The 17,344-nt window shown below is 39.4% G+C and overlaps 1 protein-coding gene across 1 annotated transcript in view; it reads right to left on the bottom strand.

The window, feature by feature from the left end:
• Nucleotides 1-17,344, bottom strand: part of WDR72 (WD repeat domain 72) — a 210,291-nt gene that overhangs the window by 118,873 nt on the left and 74,074 nt on the right. The window contains exons 12-13 of the mRNA XM_066592577.1: nucleotides 16,674-16,894; nucleotides 11,223-11,418 (exon numbers count right to left, since the gene is read on the bottom strand). Coding sequence (XP_066448674.1) covers nucleotides 11,223-11,418; nucleotides 16,674-16,894 — 417 coding nt within the window. The remainder of the gene's footprint in view (nucleotides 1-11,222; nucleotides 11,419-16,673; nucleotides 16,895-17,344) is intronic.

The raw sequence follows: 17,344 nt of genomic DNA, 5'->3' as shown, positions 1-17,344 counted from the left end.
ACAGACTGAGAAATTGAGTAGTTTCAGACAGCATAACCCCAAGCAGATCTTAGCTGGTCAGAATTGAGATCACATAATGCATCTGAGTAGAAAGAGGCCAGGAGTTTCAGATAGAAAGGGATAACTGAACAAGGTATCACTAGCTCACTTATATATACTGGGGGACTTGCTACATAATGAATAAAAAAATCTCCAGTTTTGTCTTTAAGCTATTTGGATCCTCCTGCTCTGCTTGCTTAAAAGGTCTAACAACCCCTTTAAGGATTCTAATATGTTCCAAGAGAATATTACATCACCAATGTAAACAGTTGACAGAATGCAGAACGGATCAATGCCGGCTTGTTTTCCTGATAAAATAATAATAGTATCCAGTATCTGACTATTGTTATAGACATCGTATACCACTGTGACATATGCCATGAATAAGTTATGAAAATGACATGGCGCGATTCTCTACCACTGATAATCATGTGCTTTGTATTGTGTTGACATTTAAGCTCCAGGAACTTCCCCAGACACTGCACTAGGTTTTTTTCTTACTACTAATTGACTGCACAATTGACACTAGAATTAATAAGAATCCTAATGTAACACCAAAAATGTATCATGTATTATTGAACTCCACGCACGTCCGGTATGCACACAAGACACATACATGAGAAGTGTTTGATTAACTGTACAAGAACGCATTCAATAGAAATATTGCTCCATTAGTGAAAAGCCTTGTTGTTTGATTTGACAAACTAAGGTTTCTTTTTGTCAAACAATAAAATGTGTTTCATTGACAGGGTTGCTTATTATTTTAAGCCTTCTGTCAGAGTTCAAGAAGCCAGTGAGTGACAGCTGAATCGTGCGGTATCTATCATGGAACTTTGAGCAATTGAAGATGTATCATTTCTCATCACTTACAGATGAAGTTCATTGCCTCGCTCACATGAACGGCATAAAGATCAACCTCGTGCCCCTTTCTAGCAAAGCTATTTCACACTAACTGCATTTGAGTGCAGGAATACATGAATGGTCAGTGGCTTTTTGCTGTGTTAACTGACACACATTTACTTGAGGAAATATATGACAAAGGTGTAGTAAATACAATGTATACTATTAACTGTATATGGTCATGGTTTGGAGAATATTACAATAGATTGTGTCATTTCATCTTTCTATTCAACCAGAGAATAGAAAACAATGACCAAAACTACAATACCAACATGTAAAATACATTTTAGGGCCCAGGCTCACACAAGCGTAATTTAATTGCGTATTACGTGTGCAATGCGGATGGAGCCGAAGAAAGTACATTGATTTTCAATGATCATTGAAAATTACATTCACACTTGCATATATTCATTGCGTATAATACGTGCACAAAAAAGAACACAACATATTCTAATTTACCACGTATTACATAGAATCATAGGATGGTAGAGTTGGAAGGGACCTCCAGGGTCATCGGGTCCAACCCCCTGCTCAGTGCAGGATCACTAAATCATCCCAGACAGATATTTGTCCAGCCTTTGTTTGAACACTTCCATTGAAGGAGAACTTCCCACCTCCTGTGGTAACCTGTTCCACTCATTGATCACCCTCACTGTCAGAAAGTTTTTTCTAATATCTAATCTGTGTCTCCTCCCTTTCAGTTTCATCCCATTGCTTCTAGTCTTTCCTTGTGCAAATGAGAATAGGGCTGATCCCTCTGCAGTGTGACAGCCCTTCAGATATTTGTAGGCAGCTATTAAGTCTCCTCTCAGCCTTCTTTTTTGCAAGCTAACCATTCCCAGATCCTTTAACCATTCCTCATAGGACATGATTTGCAGACTGTTCACGATTTTGGTAACCCTTCTCTGAACCTGCTCCAGTTTGTCGGCCTTTTTTAAAGTAGGGTACCCAGAACTGGACACAGCATTCCACGTGTACAGTCTTATTGTTCTTTATTGGTGCGTACGGAAATGCTGTACATACACAATTACATTGCGTATGTGCAGCATTTTCACACAACGTTGCCTAGAGACAATAGAAGGAAAGTTAACCCTTTCCAATCCACCGTCTGACGTCTTCCTACAATCTGATTGAAGCTTGTACAGCTCCAATGTCAGAAGATGTCCAGCAGGGTATTCTTACCGTCTATTGCCAGCCACTCCACTGTCAGAGCCTCTCTGGTGGACACACTGGCTTTAGCCAGCAGATGGCAGCATTGTATAACAGCCAAAAGAGAAAGCCTTTTAGGAAACCCTGAATCCAAAATTGGTCTGGAAAGGGTTAAAGAAAAGAAAAAACAGGAATCCAGTGCATGAAAGTGTGTCTGAGATACACTGTCATGCGAAGGCATACGCGATCACAAGCACAGTGATACGCAGCTCCACATGCTGGGAAGACTCTGCGATTTTTACGCAGCATTTTACCATATGGCCATGTGAGCCCAGAATAAAGGCTATGGGTAATAATAATTGAAGCAACTTTGCAAAACATTTGATTAAAAAATGTAACCATTTTGTGAATACAGTGTCTATGTGGACCTATATGAATTCATGGTTTGATTAGATCAAATGTTGTGGGATTTGTTTGGTTATTTAACCATGGATACACATAAGTCTGTGTTAGGGTTGTATACACAAAATAGCAGAATACCTGACTGTGATCAAAAAAGTCGAAAAATCGCTTATTTCAGTTTCAATGTATGCTTGGCTAGCTGTAAGAAGCTTATCTGTGGAGTAGCATCACAGGTGGTGGAAGAAGAAAGAAGTTGATACCAGGGCCTCTAAAGGCCCATTTACACACACAGATATCTTTCGAAAGATTGAAACATCAGCGATCGTTTTGCATAAAGTACTAATAGGCATTAATTGCTATTAGTACTTTATTATCTTCATTTGAATGCAAATGAGCTTCTGGGAGCTGTTACGGAACTCAGCAGGAGGTCTGAGCTCTGTAATTAGCTCCATTGTTCAGCCATGGGCTCCCCGTGGAGAATTCAGCACCATGAACAGCACACTCAGTGAGTGGTCCTGCTTATCAGCTGTTTTGCCTGCAGGCCTGAGAACTGAAAACAGCTGTAACAATGTTATCAGCTGTAATGAGCTCTCCACAGGCAGAGCACAGCATGCGGTACTGCTGAAAGGTGGGCACATTTAGACACAACGATTATCACACAAAAGAGGACTTTTGAGCGAATTTTGAGCTATAATCATTGTATCTAAATGGGCCTTAAGACATGTCCTGTGCTCTTTATGATTTCTGTGACTTGCTCACTATAGATTATTTGAAGAAACAAAGGTTTAGAATGTATTAAGAATTTAGTGCTGCAAGTAAAAACTCGTAGCTAAAGAGCCGGCATACTGCCAACTGCATTGTGGCTCTTCAGCCAGTACGTTCATTATATGGGCACATAGCCTCTTAGTTTGGCTCCCCACCACCTGTCATACCTGTGCCAGCAGTACTTTCTGTCAAAGAATTTATATTCCCCATTATGAACTACCTAATATGACAGTGTGAATTCAGTTCTGACCATTTTTACTCATCAGCTGGCCGATAACGTATCCATCATGTCTTCATGTCTGTTCTTATACAGTCAGAGAAGAAATCATCATGATTTTAAAATTCTTTGCTTTTTATGGCTACGTGACCTCAGTGTCTAAGAACCGTGTAAGAGTTGCAATCCAAGGAAGAAAGGAAAGATGCCTGGGAGCAGATATGTCATAGAATATACATCACAAAACTAAAAGGGTGATAGCTGGGTCACTAGTGGGGCTATCTCTCTTTTAGTTTCATGATGTACATTATTAGGCCAATTTCACAGGAGTGTATTGTAACCCATCCATAATACGGATCTGTAATACTGATGTACTATAGGTGACATTGCACCCGTATGTCACCGGTATTTCATCAGTATTTGATCTGTATTTCCATATTTGCTGTTATTGTTTTTTTTTTCTACTGGACAAATATGGATTTGTATTTCTTCAACAGAAAATAATACAAATTAATGCAAAGGCAAAAAGAGACCAAAGAAGCACATGCTGAATTTTTAGAGAAGGATAAGATGCTTGAGAAAGGCCGACAGTTCGGCCGAAACGCGTCGCAAATAAAAATTTCCGATTACATCGTTTGAATTCTGCCTGCTTTCCTGGACCCAGGGGTGCTTTTCAATAAGCACCCCTGTGAAGTAAGTGACATACATCGTATAAATAGATCTCACAAATACATCGTTATAGCCTCTGTTTGTTACTTTCTAAACACTGGAGCACTGGTTATTTTTCTGTACTACACTTACATGCTGAATTTTTAAAATACGTCCTGAAAAGTACAGCCATATAAATAGATGCAAAGATTTATAATAGCTTCATATTATGGTCCACAATATACAGCCCAATTACTAAGTAATCTGAAAGCAACCTTTAAGTCGGCTTCACACAGGCATATTTGCACGCACAATATGCAGAGAATAGAAACCATTGATTGCAATGGGTTTGCTCACATCTCTGTATTTGGCGCATGCATTCAGGTTGTGCATAAATACAGCATGCTCTATTCTTTTTATTTGCGCACCAACAATCCTATAGAAATCAATGGGGATGCACAAATGCGCACGCAATATGCAAGAAGATGCGAGAAAAAACTGCATAATTGCGCTGGAAAGAGAACACATCTGTACCTCATTATGACTAATTAGCCATTTCAATCGCTGCATCTTTGTGTGCCGCATGCAAATGAGCATGCCTTGCGGGTGCAAAAAGTACAGTAAAATACTCCAATATGCACATAAAAAAGCATTGTTCATTCTGAAAATATGCTGAGGGCCCATTTAGATCCAAAGATTCACGCTCAAAATTTGCTCAAAGCCGTCTTTTGAGCGAGAATCATTGGGTCTAAATGCACGGACATCGTGCAGTTTTCATGCACGAGTTGTTCCTCGCCCCATTCTAGTTTTCTTGAATTCAGTGATGAACTCTTATCAGCGGTGCAGGCTGTTATCACAGTCAGCAGCGCTGATAAGATTCTTTCAACTCGTGTCCCGCTTGTAGTTCACAGCGGGACACGAGCTGTAATCGCGGAGAACAATACAGCTATTTGCTAATACAAAACAGCTGTATTGTTCGCTTAGTGATAGCGGCGGTGTCCCGCTCTACCTGCATAGTGCTTAAGTAACTACTTAGCTACTATAGACTATGCAAAGATGATCGCTCAAAACTGTTACTCAAACTGTCTTTTGAGCGACTTTTGAGCAATCATCTGTCTGTGTAAATGGGGCTTTACACTTGTGTATAAGTTAAAAAATACATAACTGCTTTCATTCAGAATGGATGCCACTCTTGTCCATTTGCTGTATCTTATTTTGTTCTTTAACACCCTTCATTTGAATGTGGATGAACTGCAATGCCTGCCAAAGGCCATGGACATGAGTGGTGGTATTTCTAGAAAGAAATCAGCCACGGTTTTCAAAGCCCCTTTAAGATAACGTGGAATAGCTTAATTACTCGCCATGCATTCTGCTGCAGATTTTGTATTACATGAGGAAAGGTATAAAGGTCATTTACACAGAATCGGCAGTTTTTTTTTTCTTTGTTGAAACAGTGATTGATTTGATGTGCTGTGAATTTAGCTAAGATTGTTTGACAAACTGATGTACATTAATTGGCTTGATTATCAATTCTTGATTCAGAAGCCTTGCTCCTTCTTCCATTTACATGTATAAACAGATTATTTTTGTAGTTGAGAAATATCCGAGGATTTATTATCTACAATTTTATTATTTAATTTAAAGAGAAAACGCTGCAAAATAAATCAATGCATTACAATTAGAGGAGCATTAAATAAATTAGTGCTACCCAATCCATAGTATTGTACTACATCTATAATATGGGCAGCAACATTGACAAAAGCATATGGAAGCAAATTGCAGCACAGATGTACCAAGCACAATATTCAATTATGGATGCAACAAAGGGCGCTGCAGTAAATTTAGCTGCATGGCAAGGGTTAAAGTTATAGGCACGTTCACAAGCTGGTAAGAAAGCTGTGCACACATATGAGCCTTAAGGGTAAACACAGTGTATTTCAAATATGTGCTACTGACCACTCTGACCCTGACCCCGGCAATGTCCCAGCCTCCAGCTGCTGAAAAACCCCTGCAGAATATATCAGTTGAGGGCTACATCCCCACTCAAATATAATTCTGACTGATGACTATTGCTGTCTGAAAGACAAAGGCTGATGGAAACAAAGGGATAACACGGACATAGCCTGCAAACAAAAGACTGCTCAAAGTGACTACTGTTGCTGTATGAAAAGTTACAACATACTATTAAAAGACTGTTGATTAATTGAGCAACTCTGGTTTTCTACATTTGCTTTTGCTTATTTCTTTCACTGTTGGTGTAATGCTAGTCATACATAGGATATCACTGCATGAGAAGACCTCATCATACATACAGTACAAGGTCTTCATCATAAACATCAATTTTAGATTTTTCCAACATGCTCAATATGTTCTAAAAAAACTACAGAAGTGACATGACCATTCACTTTCCATTTTTTTAAACATCCGTGGTGATTATACAATGTATACCCGGTTGTATATTTTCATCAATCATGATATAAGATCATAGAAACAAGAAGAACTTTTAATTTGGAAAATATTTCATTTCTTCCCTTCGTTACTTTCACTGTTTGGTGAAAGTAAAAAAAAAAACAGAAAACTGTGGAATAGTTTACAGACTAGAAATATGCAAAAGGAAAGGGCCATTGGGGGTCTGTAATAAAAAGGGAAGGCAATATTGTAGACACATTGGGCCTTAGGTAACAATGTGGCCGCATTCACATTAACTAACAGAAGCTGCATTTGCATTGTTTGCTATTGGAAAAAAGTCCCCTTTTTCTTTTAGGCCGGCTGCACATGAACAGGTTGGATTCCGGATGTGGGATCCCGCAGCGGAATCCGACCCTGTGCCCGGCTGGTGACCCCACGTACCGGTCTTCTTTTCTTATTATCTACACTGCGGATGGTCCGGATGGCTCGCCGTCAGATATGCGCAGAACAGATTTTCCCACACCACGCCGGAATACGTGACCTGTCTGCAATTTTAATTGTGGATGGGCTGCGGGTCAGACAGCTTCCATTGACATAAATGAAAGCTATCCTTGTGGAAACTACACTAAAATAGGGCATGCTGCAAATTTTTTCTCCGCAAGCAGAAAATCGCTATTGATTTTCGCTTGTGTGCAGGAAAATTGCATTTCCATTGTATGCTATGGACGGTATTCGCTGTGGAATCTGGAGGCGGACACGTTCCGGATTCCGCGATGCAAATATGCCTGCGTGCAGCCATCCTTAGAGTTTTGATATATGAGGTCTAGAGATAAGCGAGCACCCAAGTGCTCGGGTCCTCATTATTCGAGTCCAGCTTTTCGTAAAATTCGAGAGCTCTACTTGAGTAACGAACCCCATTGACTACAATGGGAGTCTCGAGCATTTTTGTATGTGGGACCCGGGTAACGAGCTTTTTTTTTTTTTTTTTGGCGGTGGGGGGGGGGGTCGGTCTCTCTCTCTGCAGAGTTACTAAGCTTGCTCAGTTTGAACCCAAAAAAACTGGCTTACCTGCCTTACCCCACATTTATGTGTTTTAGACACACCTTTCTGCTTCTCACTCAACAAGGGAGTGGCTTCACTGGGAAAGAGAAATAGTCTAAATGCATCACCCATGGCCATTCATGTATTATTAAATGGATAATTATTCATCCGAAATTATCAAGTTATCTCAACTTTCCTCCGTCTTCTAAATCAAAAGCTTGTTGGGGGTCCAGAAAGACAGTGGATTCCATATTAGATTGCAATGAAATAGCTTCTTTAAAGAGTTAATGACTTTTTATATGGGCAGATGACTATGAATGATTTGCCCCTGTGAAGGTACTGCCGATCACTCAACAAATGAACAAATTGTCAGGTGATTGTACCTTTTATGTGGCACAAAAAATCATTTGTTGGCAGCACATCTTCCTGTGCTGCAGTCGATACGGGAACTGTATATGCTGAACGATCATGGTATTGATCTTTCGGGAACATAGAATCGCTCCATGTAAATGGAGCTGAATGAGCCTCTATTGACTTGCAAAAACTTTGATTGGGGCTTGTTCTTGGCAGAAAACCTGTAAGTATAAAAGGATCTAGAGTCTGGAACCACATGGAGACTTTTTGTAATATGACTTACCAATGTTAATTTGAACTTCAGCTGTAGTCCAGCGGAATACCGTAAGCTGCATGCAACTAAATGCACTCCTGTGAACAGCAGCTGTTACTCATTAGTTAAAATTGGAAAGTTGCACTACAAAAATCTTCCATGTATCTCCAGCCTCAGATTTACAGCTAAGATTGCATCTAATGTAATAGTAATCATAAAGTTAAAGGGATGCTCCCGCCTCAGCTTTTCATGGCCAAAATAGAAAACCCAACCCTCTGTTTCAACCACCTATCAGAGACAACTGAGCGCTTCAGTGCTACACTGTTTGCAGCTCCCATTGAACTGAATGACAGCTACATAAACAGCATCATATGCTGTTTCTGTAACTCCCCGCATTATGGAAACAGAGTAGCACACAGCGCTATGCTCTATCTGTAACTTCCCGAGTTAATGAAGCAGAATAGCATGCTGTGCTACGCTGCTTCTATAGCTCCTATTCTCTTCAATGAGAACTACGGAAACGGGGATCCACTGAAGCGCTTGGCTGTTTTCATAGTTACCGCTCGGATGGCTTTCACTTAAAACACTTGTCTAGTTATTCACCAACCTAGAATCCATGCTAGCCTCTTTGTTTGAATCCTGTTGCTAAAACACATAGCCAAGAGCTGTCCCTGCCTTGATGGCTGGCCATGCACGGTACAAGGAATCCCATTCTGATCTGCCAGTGTTTTATCGGTATTTCATTGATCAGATATTTAAATATTTAATCCCTACGAGAGCCATCCACCAGACTGCTTCCATAGAGCATCTCGGCATGAGCAATAGTCAAACACAGGGTAGATTGTATGGATTGGGTCACATGGTGGTAGGTTGTCGATCCACCCTCAAACCCAGAATATCTCCTCAATGTATTACACTGACTGGGGTGCATCTGGATAGAATAAGTACATCATCTCTCATCCAAAAAGTCCAGCATTTCAGACAGAATGAACATTGGTCTTGATAACAGCCCTTTAAGTAATGTGGTAAATAAAACTATTAGGAGCTAGTTCCCAGAGTAGTAACCAGCTGCATGAGGGGTAATGACCACATACATAATAATAGGGTGTATAGAGAAGAAGGTGATTTGCTATGATTTGAATAGATCTAGAATAGACATGCATCTGATGGAAGTCGTTTTGGGTTTTATTCATTCCCTACGTATCTCAAAACCAATTAATTTTAAACCCCGCAGTGTAATGAAATAAAGGCTGATTTTATCTCATTCTTGAAAATACTGTACTCATCTTAACTGACTCCGTCTGCCACTCATTGTCACTGAACAAACAAACAATTACGCTAAGAGTAGGTACGGTATAGAGACGAGTCCAGAAGACAGACACAATCACTAACTGCAAAGGTCAAACAGAGCAACTGACAGATACTGCTTATGACAAGCTGCACAACTACAAGCCTGAAGTCCAAGCAGAATGGGAGATAAATATATAAAGTAATAGAACATTTATTTACACCGTTTCATTTAACCCGAACATTAATAGCTCTAAATTGATTTGAAGTTCTTAGAAGTTTTCTGCACCCGCTAGCTTTGACAAAAACAATATTTCTGTAACCCAATGCTCTATAGGCATCTTATCTATAGGAATACACTAATATAGATCAATATTGAAGCGGCTAATGAAGTCTCATGCTCTCCCTGTTTATTAGTATATCTGTAATGTTACATGATTTTGCTATATTCCATACCAGACATTATTATGTCAGTTAAAGAGGAGCCCTAGAAGGCAATACAAGAAATGAGAAAATATAGAGTTGATGCTAAGTGTATAATATGCAATATATATTCTCGAAGAAGTGCAGAAAGGTCCCTTACAATGTGTACATTTTCTTATTGATAGATGTCCTGTAATGGATGAAACATATGAAATCAATCTCTTTATGTCAATCTGTCTTCTCAAGCCTTGGATCAATATTATTTCAGTCAGGGTTATAGCAGTAATTATATATACGGTTATTATATTATTAGGTATACGGAGGTAGTGGACAAGGAGTTCCTTCTATTAGCCATAGTATAGAGACAGCTGTAAAGACCAACTCTTACTCTAGTATATACTACACAGACACCCAACTGATTTTAACACCTTAGTGACGGGGCCTATTGAAGTCAAATGTGAAAATTTGGGGGGGAAAATCATATTTTTTAGACTATAAAACATACCTGACTATAAGACGCAGGATTTAGACGATGGAAAGCAATAAGATAACTTATTCTGAGGACAGATCATCAATTGTGTAGAGGTGGACAACCCCTTTGACACAGCAAAAGCCATTGAAAAAAGTCAAGTTTGCTGCAATTGTGTATTTAGAGAGGACCTTTCATTGCATGGCTCTGCAACCACGGCTCCACTCACTGTGTCCCCATATTTTTGGAGCTTACTTTAAAATTAAAGAGTGACAGTAATATTAAAGAGCTTTTGGAAAAAAAATTCATGCATTGGAAAGCCTAGGTAATCCTATCCATAGGATAGGGAATAAAAGTGTGATCGGTGGGGGTCTCACTATGGAGACCCTACTAATCCTGCAAACGGGAATCCCACGTCCCCCTTTACCTCACTCCGGACTTACTGCACACCCTGCAGTAGGGAGGAGATTGCATGGAGCGGTGGTCATCCATGCGCATTGCCGCTCCGTTAATCTTCAATGGGATTGCTGGAGACAGACAAGTGCTAGTACTTGGCTATTTCCATTATCCCCATTGAAATGAATAGAGTGGCTGCTGCGAATGCTCAGGAACAGCTGCATTCAACCGGATGTCACTGCTGGTGAGTGCGGGGAGCCCACAGTAACAGAAGAGGGTGGCATGGGACCTCCATTCTGGGAATTGGTGGTGATCACAGTGGTGAGAACCCCACAAGTCACACTTTTATCACCTATCACATGTATAGGTAATGAAAGTGTTTTCTGATACAACCCATTTAAAAATCCCTATTTATACCAGCAGCTGAGCCTCAGCGCACTCCAAACTGTTAAATCACTAAAATATGACATTACCTGATTCAATCTCCCACACGTATGCAGAGCCATCTTCACAGCCCACAACTAAGACTTCTTCCACAGGATGCCATTTGAGAGACTTTACTGGAAATAGGTGTTTTCTAGCATGGAAAAAGCAGACTCTTTCCTGAAGGTTCAAGAGTGCCACTGAATTATCACTACATATACAGTATATGCTCTGGAACAGTTTCACCTGGCAATGAAAAAGGGAAAATAGATGAGAAAATATGGCTATGAAACATACAGTTGCAATAAAAATTATTCAACCCCCATTGCAAATTAGGTTTATTTGACAAAATTACAATTGTCAGCGGTCTGCAAAAAAAAAAATCAAACAAGAACAATTTAAATAGCTCAATACAACGAATACAACATGCGGTTTTATCCAAATTCAACACTAAATTCCATTTTTAATGACTACTCCAGTCTCAGAAATATTCAACCCTCTGAATGAAATCCCTTGCAAATCAAGTGTTGTCTTAGGGTCCTTTAGTGCCCAACAGCTGTCCCAGCGATAGCCCCTCCTCTGCTTTCACACAGGAGCGATCATCGCTCAATGGAGGTGCTGGCCAGAGATCATTCTGGTGGCCCCCTCCATTGACAGTAAACAGGCAGTTGTTTATAGATGACTGACTGCCTGTTCACACCAGCTGATCGTTGTTTGATTTTTATGCCTGCATGATCTGAACAACAAAATAAGTGAACTAATTCATCATATGTCATTAAGGCATTTTCACTGAACAATTATAGTTCAGATTCCTGTGATCTGAACGATAATTGCTCCGTGCAAAAGGGGCCTTAAGCACAACTGATGCAACCAGTCAAGGGCTTCATTAGTTGCATCAGGTGTGCTTCAGATAAAACACATCAACTACCTGACTGGCTAGAGCTTTCTTGACTGTAAGGAATGACTGCATAGAAATATGACTAAGGGCTCTTTGACACAAGCATATGCGTTTTTGCATTCTCTCGGCCGCAGCGTAAAATTGCATGAACAGCCATTTTTCTGCTCTCATGACCAGCGTTTTCTTGCCCATTCACACGACCAGGTGGAACATTTTAAGCAAAATAAATACGTTGCACCCCGGAAAACCCTCACTTTGCTAAAATCCTTGAGATGCATTCCAATGCCTAAATAGAGGCACGTGTAAGATTTTTGCAGCGTTGGGCGGTGCTAAAATGCCTCCCCTCCCTTTTTTTTTCATCACCTATAGGAGTCTATAGGAGCCGCCAGCATATATCGGGCAAAAGATAGTTGCAGAACTATCTTTTAAGTCACCGTAGATACACCTGCTGTATTTCGGTCGCATGTGTTCCATTTTTGAGGGTCCGACATATGTGTGAACGAATGCATTGGAAACCAATGGCTCAGATGGTCGTATATATCGGTCGGCCGTAAAAACGTCACCATTTATGCGCTTGTGTGAATGAAGTCTAAAGGTGCTTTTACACGAGCCAATAGTCGTTCGAATTCCTGCTATCCAACAAGAATCTGAACGATTATCATTCATTGTAAATGCATGCAGTGACTGAACGACGAACGAGAAGTTGTTTGTTTCTCGTTCGTCATTCAGTTTCTGCATGCAAAAAAAACTAATAATCAATTGGCCTGTGTAAACAGCCAGTCATTCGCTTATAAACGAATGCCTGCTTACTGTGAATGGAGGTCTGCCCGCCTCCATTCACTAGCAATAATCGGTCCTGTGTAAAAATCAACTCCAATATTCCCAAAACCATATAAATGAGCCACAGAAGTTTTGAGAACCTGTTCTGTAGAGTGATAAATCAAAACTGGAAGTTTTTAAACTTACAAAGCAGCAGTATGTCTATGGACGGAAGAATGAAGCATACACTGAAAAGAACACGCTGCCTACAGTGAAGCATGGCGGTGGCTCAGTGATGCTCTGGGGCTGCTTTGCTTTCTCTGGCACTGGAAACCTGTAGCATGTGGAGGGCAAGATGGATTCAATGAAGTATCAGGAAATCTTAGGAGATACTATCATGCCTTTTTGGGTGTCATTCAACTTTCCAACCGGACAATGATCCCAAACATACCTCAAGGTCCACCAAGGTTTGGTATTAGAAGAAGTCTTGGAAGATTCTAGAGTGGCCCTCACAGTCTTATGACTTGAACCCCATAGAAAATCTGTGGTGCAATTTGTATATCAGTGAGGCTAAGATTCCCCAACAACACTGTCACAAGCTGGTGTCTGGCTATGCATCACAATTGCAGTGGGTTATAACAGCAAAGGGTGCTCTACTAAGTGCTAAAAACACTTGTCATGGAGGAGTTGAAAAATCATGTTTAGACTGCAGTAATCATTAGAAGTGGCATTTTTTGTTGAATTTAGAGAAATCACTTGTTATACCGGTGTTAGTTGTGTTGAGCTATTGAAATTGTTGTTGTTTGGTTGTTTTGTTTTTTTTAAGCTGGAGGTTTGTAAATTTACCCAATAAACCCAATGTGCAACTTTGAATCATTTTGATTGTAACTAACTGTATTTCAGCAATTATCTGCATTACTTTTTCACTTTAGATACCACAGTAGCTTGTTGGTTTTAAGTGATATTCAAGGTAGCATTACGGAAATAACGTTTTTCACTAGCATTAATTATATGATAGGACTTCATTTACAATATAAAAAAGCAACCAGACAAATTCCAGAATGAAAGGAATAACCTTATACCTCTGGGCTACTGCTCCGCTTTGTCCTAGTCAGATATCTATGTGATACAACCATGATACAGAATGGTGATATTGCATCATTAATATAATAAGACCATTTCAATGTGACAAGTAATAATGTTGCTATTTATTTGTTCATAGCATAAGGCAGATAGTGATCTGTGGGCAATACTAGTGCCTGTCAAGTTTGACATGTCTGTTGGTTATTTTGTGTCTATCTGGGCACTTACCTTTCCTTTATTTATGTCATTTATATACCTGGTGATATATTGATTTTATTATATTATATATATATATATATATATATATATATATATATATATATATATATATATATATATATATATATATATATATATTCCTAGCTAATGTTCTTTCTGTAAGTTAACAGCTTTCAATGTAATGTTTCCCATGGAAGCTGTCCCTGACCATTTACGGTACTTTAATGCCAAAATAGTATAAACACAACATCTATCCTTATATGTAAAAGGCAGGACCTGTTGGTGACTTCTTAAAAAGTATGTATGTAACCCCGATACGTATGTGGGCCCTGTCTTAAAAGAAAAGTATGCATGTCCCCCAAAAAGTATGTGCATCCAAAAAGGATCTGCCTTCTTGAAAAATGTGTCTTCCCCTTAAAAAAAATGATGTGCTCCCCTCAGAAAGCATGCGTGCCCCCCTCATCTCCTGAAAAGTAAGCTTTGATCATGTAAACATTTCAATTGACTATGGACCAGAGCAAATCAAATTACTTCCCGATGCTAAAAGTTTTACAAAAATCATTGTACACAAAGAAATCTTTCAGTGTTGATGGCAGATTTGTAAATAACTGTATATTACTGATGCTTGCTAAGAAACATTAAAAATCCCCCAAAATTAAACACCATAAAACAATATTAAACCAATAAAAGCACTCTCAAGCTAAAAAAAACTAAGAAACAAAAACTATAAAACAGTAAAGCAACATGCAGACGAGGTTCCACATCTCTTGCCCTGGGAGGATTATCATCCTGCAAATACTTCCATGTTTTGTATATTAATATTTTATGAGAAATGAAATAAATGACTGACAACGGTTTTCCAGAGTCTGCTACCATAATTGGCTTTATTGCTAGTTTGTCTATAAATGCAGGAATGTTGTATCAACTGCTAATCGCTGCATTGCGCATATCATATCACAATAATGTATTTAGTTGTTTAGATGGGAAGTAATAACAGTTACTTCTGACATAAAGTGCATATTGTAGACTTTTCCCACTGCAGGATGGAGACTTTTGTGTTGCCTGCTGACTGTCTGTCAAAGTTCTATGTATTTTATTCAAAAGGTCAGGCATTTTCTTAAATGTCAAGTTTAGCTGACCTAAAGCTGTCTTTTTAAATTATTTTTAACTGTACCAAAACAAAAGTACATCAATCAATAATTAAAACAGAATATCACTTTACTGAAGTTGACATGTGTCTGAAATATATAAACAAATGTAGCAGAGCTTAATTTCTAATTTAACTCTTTGCGGCTTTAGGTGTGTATTGAAATAACTCTCAGTTAAAGGGGAACTACAAAAAAAAAATTCCAGTTTCCCTTTGTAGTTATTGAATTTGGTTTTTGAACTCCATAAAGAATAGTCTGTGTGTGTACAAAGCTTCCTAGGCTGCCCAGAAGAGGTCCAGACAGATTTGGATTGTCAGCCGTGTGCTTGTTCAGACCATTGCAGTTACAGTTTAAACTGCAGAAGTGCTGGTGACACATTTGGTTAGTGCATTACTAGCATCAAATGTCTGTCCCCAGTGCAAAGAAGAGATCCTAAATTGACCTTCAAGTCCAAACTAAAAATTTGACTATACAAGACAAATGTATAGTCAATATACTGTACCTGGTGCCCTCCTCAGCAATAATATTGACTTAATTCCTCTGTTCTGCATATATTCTGGTTCATCCCAAGACGGATGTCACAGCCTCAGACTTCCCGATGCAGGAAAGTCCTAGATACCCCCCACACCCCACCACCACTCCACTACCCTTGGATCAATCAGTGCCAAATGATGTGGGCGCTGCATCCACCCCATCAGTGTCTTCCCTGCGGGTCATCTCATTTGGAAGTGCGTGTCTTAGGGCCCTTTTACACGAAAAATCATTAGATCATGCGAGTTTGAACAATAATCCTTTAATGTAAACACGATCAACAATTAAATGATGAACGAGAATTCTTTTGTTCCTCGTTCATTGTTCATTTTATGCAGGCACAAAAATCATTGTTCGCTCGTTTGCATATCGTGATTGCTTAGTCGTTCACATTCACTGGTACATTGAATGTGTGAACAACTGAATGATTTGTGAGCAAGTGATTTATCTGATTTATAGTGATAAATCGCTCTGTGTAAAAGGAGCCTTAGACTTTTCCACAGTGATCTGCATGGGAAAGTCTGAGATTGTGGCAGCCCTCTTGTAAAGAACCAGACGAGGGACTAGAATGGAGGGAGAGAGGCGGCATCATTACTGAGGAGGGTGCCAGGTATTCTATATATAAAAATTGGCATATGCACCATGCGGCGATACCTGGCACATGCAACACTAAAATTCCATACTGACGCACCACTAAATCATATGGCATTCAATGTGCTGCATTAACTCCTTGACAGAGAATTTCTTTAAGTACCCTAGGTATATGATTACAGATGGCTTATCACAACATCACAAGTGATTGACCTAAATGGCAAACTGTTGCAAATTTGAATATATGCAATATTAAGACTTATTCTCCTTACTTTGTAATCATTAGGTGGAACTAACAACTTCAGGATTGCACCAGACTGTAGTGTGAACTTGTGAAATATGTCACCAGTGAAAACATCTCTCCATATTATTGATGAATTCTGATCCCCAGAAATGAGCCAACTTGGATCATACTTCTCCGACCGTCCATGTGGGTAAAGTAAACTTGTCACACTGCTGTCATGGCCTGCAAATATCTTATGTGGCAGGGAACCTAGAAGTAGCAAAAAATAATTAGATCAATGTTTTTGATAATATTCTGAATGAGTCAACATAAAGACATAAGGAGGCTTCTTCCTTAGCTCAGGGTACAAAAGGGTTAATCACATAAGAGGACTGACATGGATTTTACACTGAATTAAAATCTGTCCTGTCCTGTCATGCGATGGACACATAGGTGCTAGGCTAGGTACAAGATACAGCTCTGAGAACTGTACTGAAGTCAGTCCTGTACCAATGCGTCCATCACATGACTGGGACTGATCATTATCACCTGGAAGTTAATAATAGAAGACAGCAAGCAGAGATCTTGAAAGGCGTGAGGGATTGATCCCATAAATTCGAAAAGTATATTAGAAAATGCTATACCCATGTATGTTTAGGACAGTAAGGCCATGTTCACACAGGGCAGATTTGCCACAGATTTTCTGTCTGGACTCTCAAC

Source organism: Eleutherodactylus coqui, chromosome 2, assembly GCF_035609145.1.
Source record: "Eleutherodactylus coqui strain aEleCoq1 chromosome 2, aEleCoq1.hap1, whole genome shotgun sequence".
Classification (NCBI taxonomy): domain Eukaryota; kingdom Metazoa; phylum Chordata; class Amphibia; order Anura; family Eleutherodactylidae; genus Eleutherodactylus; species Eleutherodactylus coqui.
Note: the sequence above shows the minus strand (reverse complement) of the source record. Positions and strands in the feature narration are given on the sequence as shown.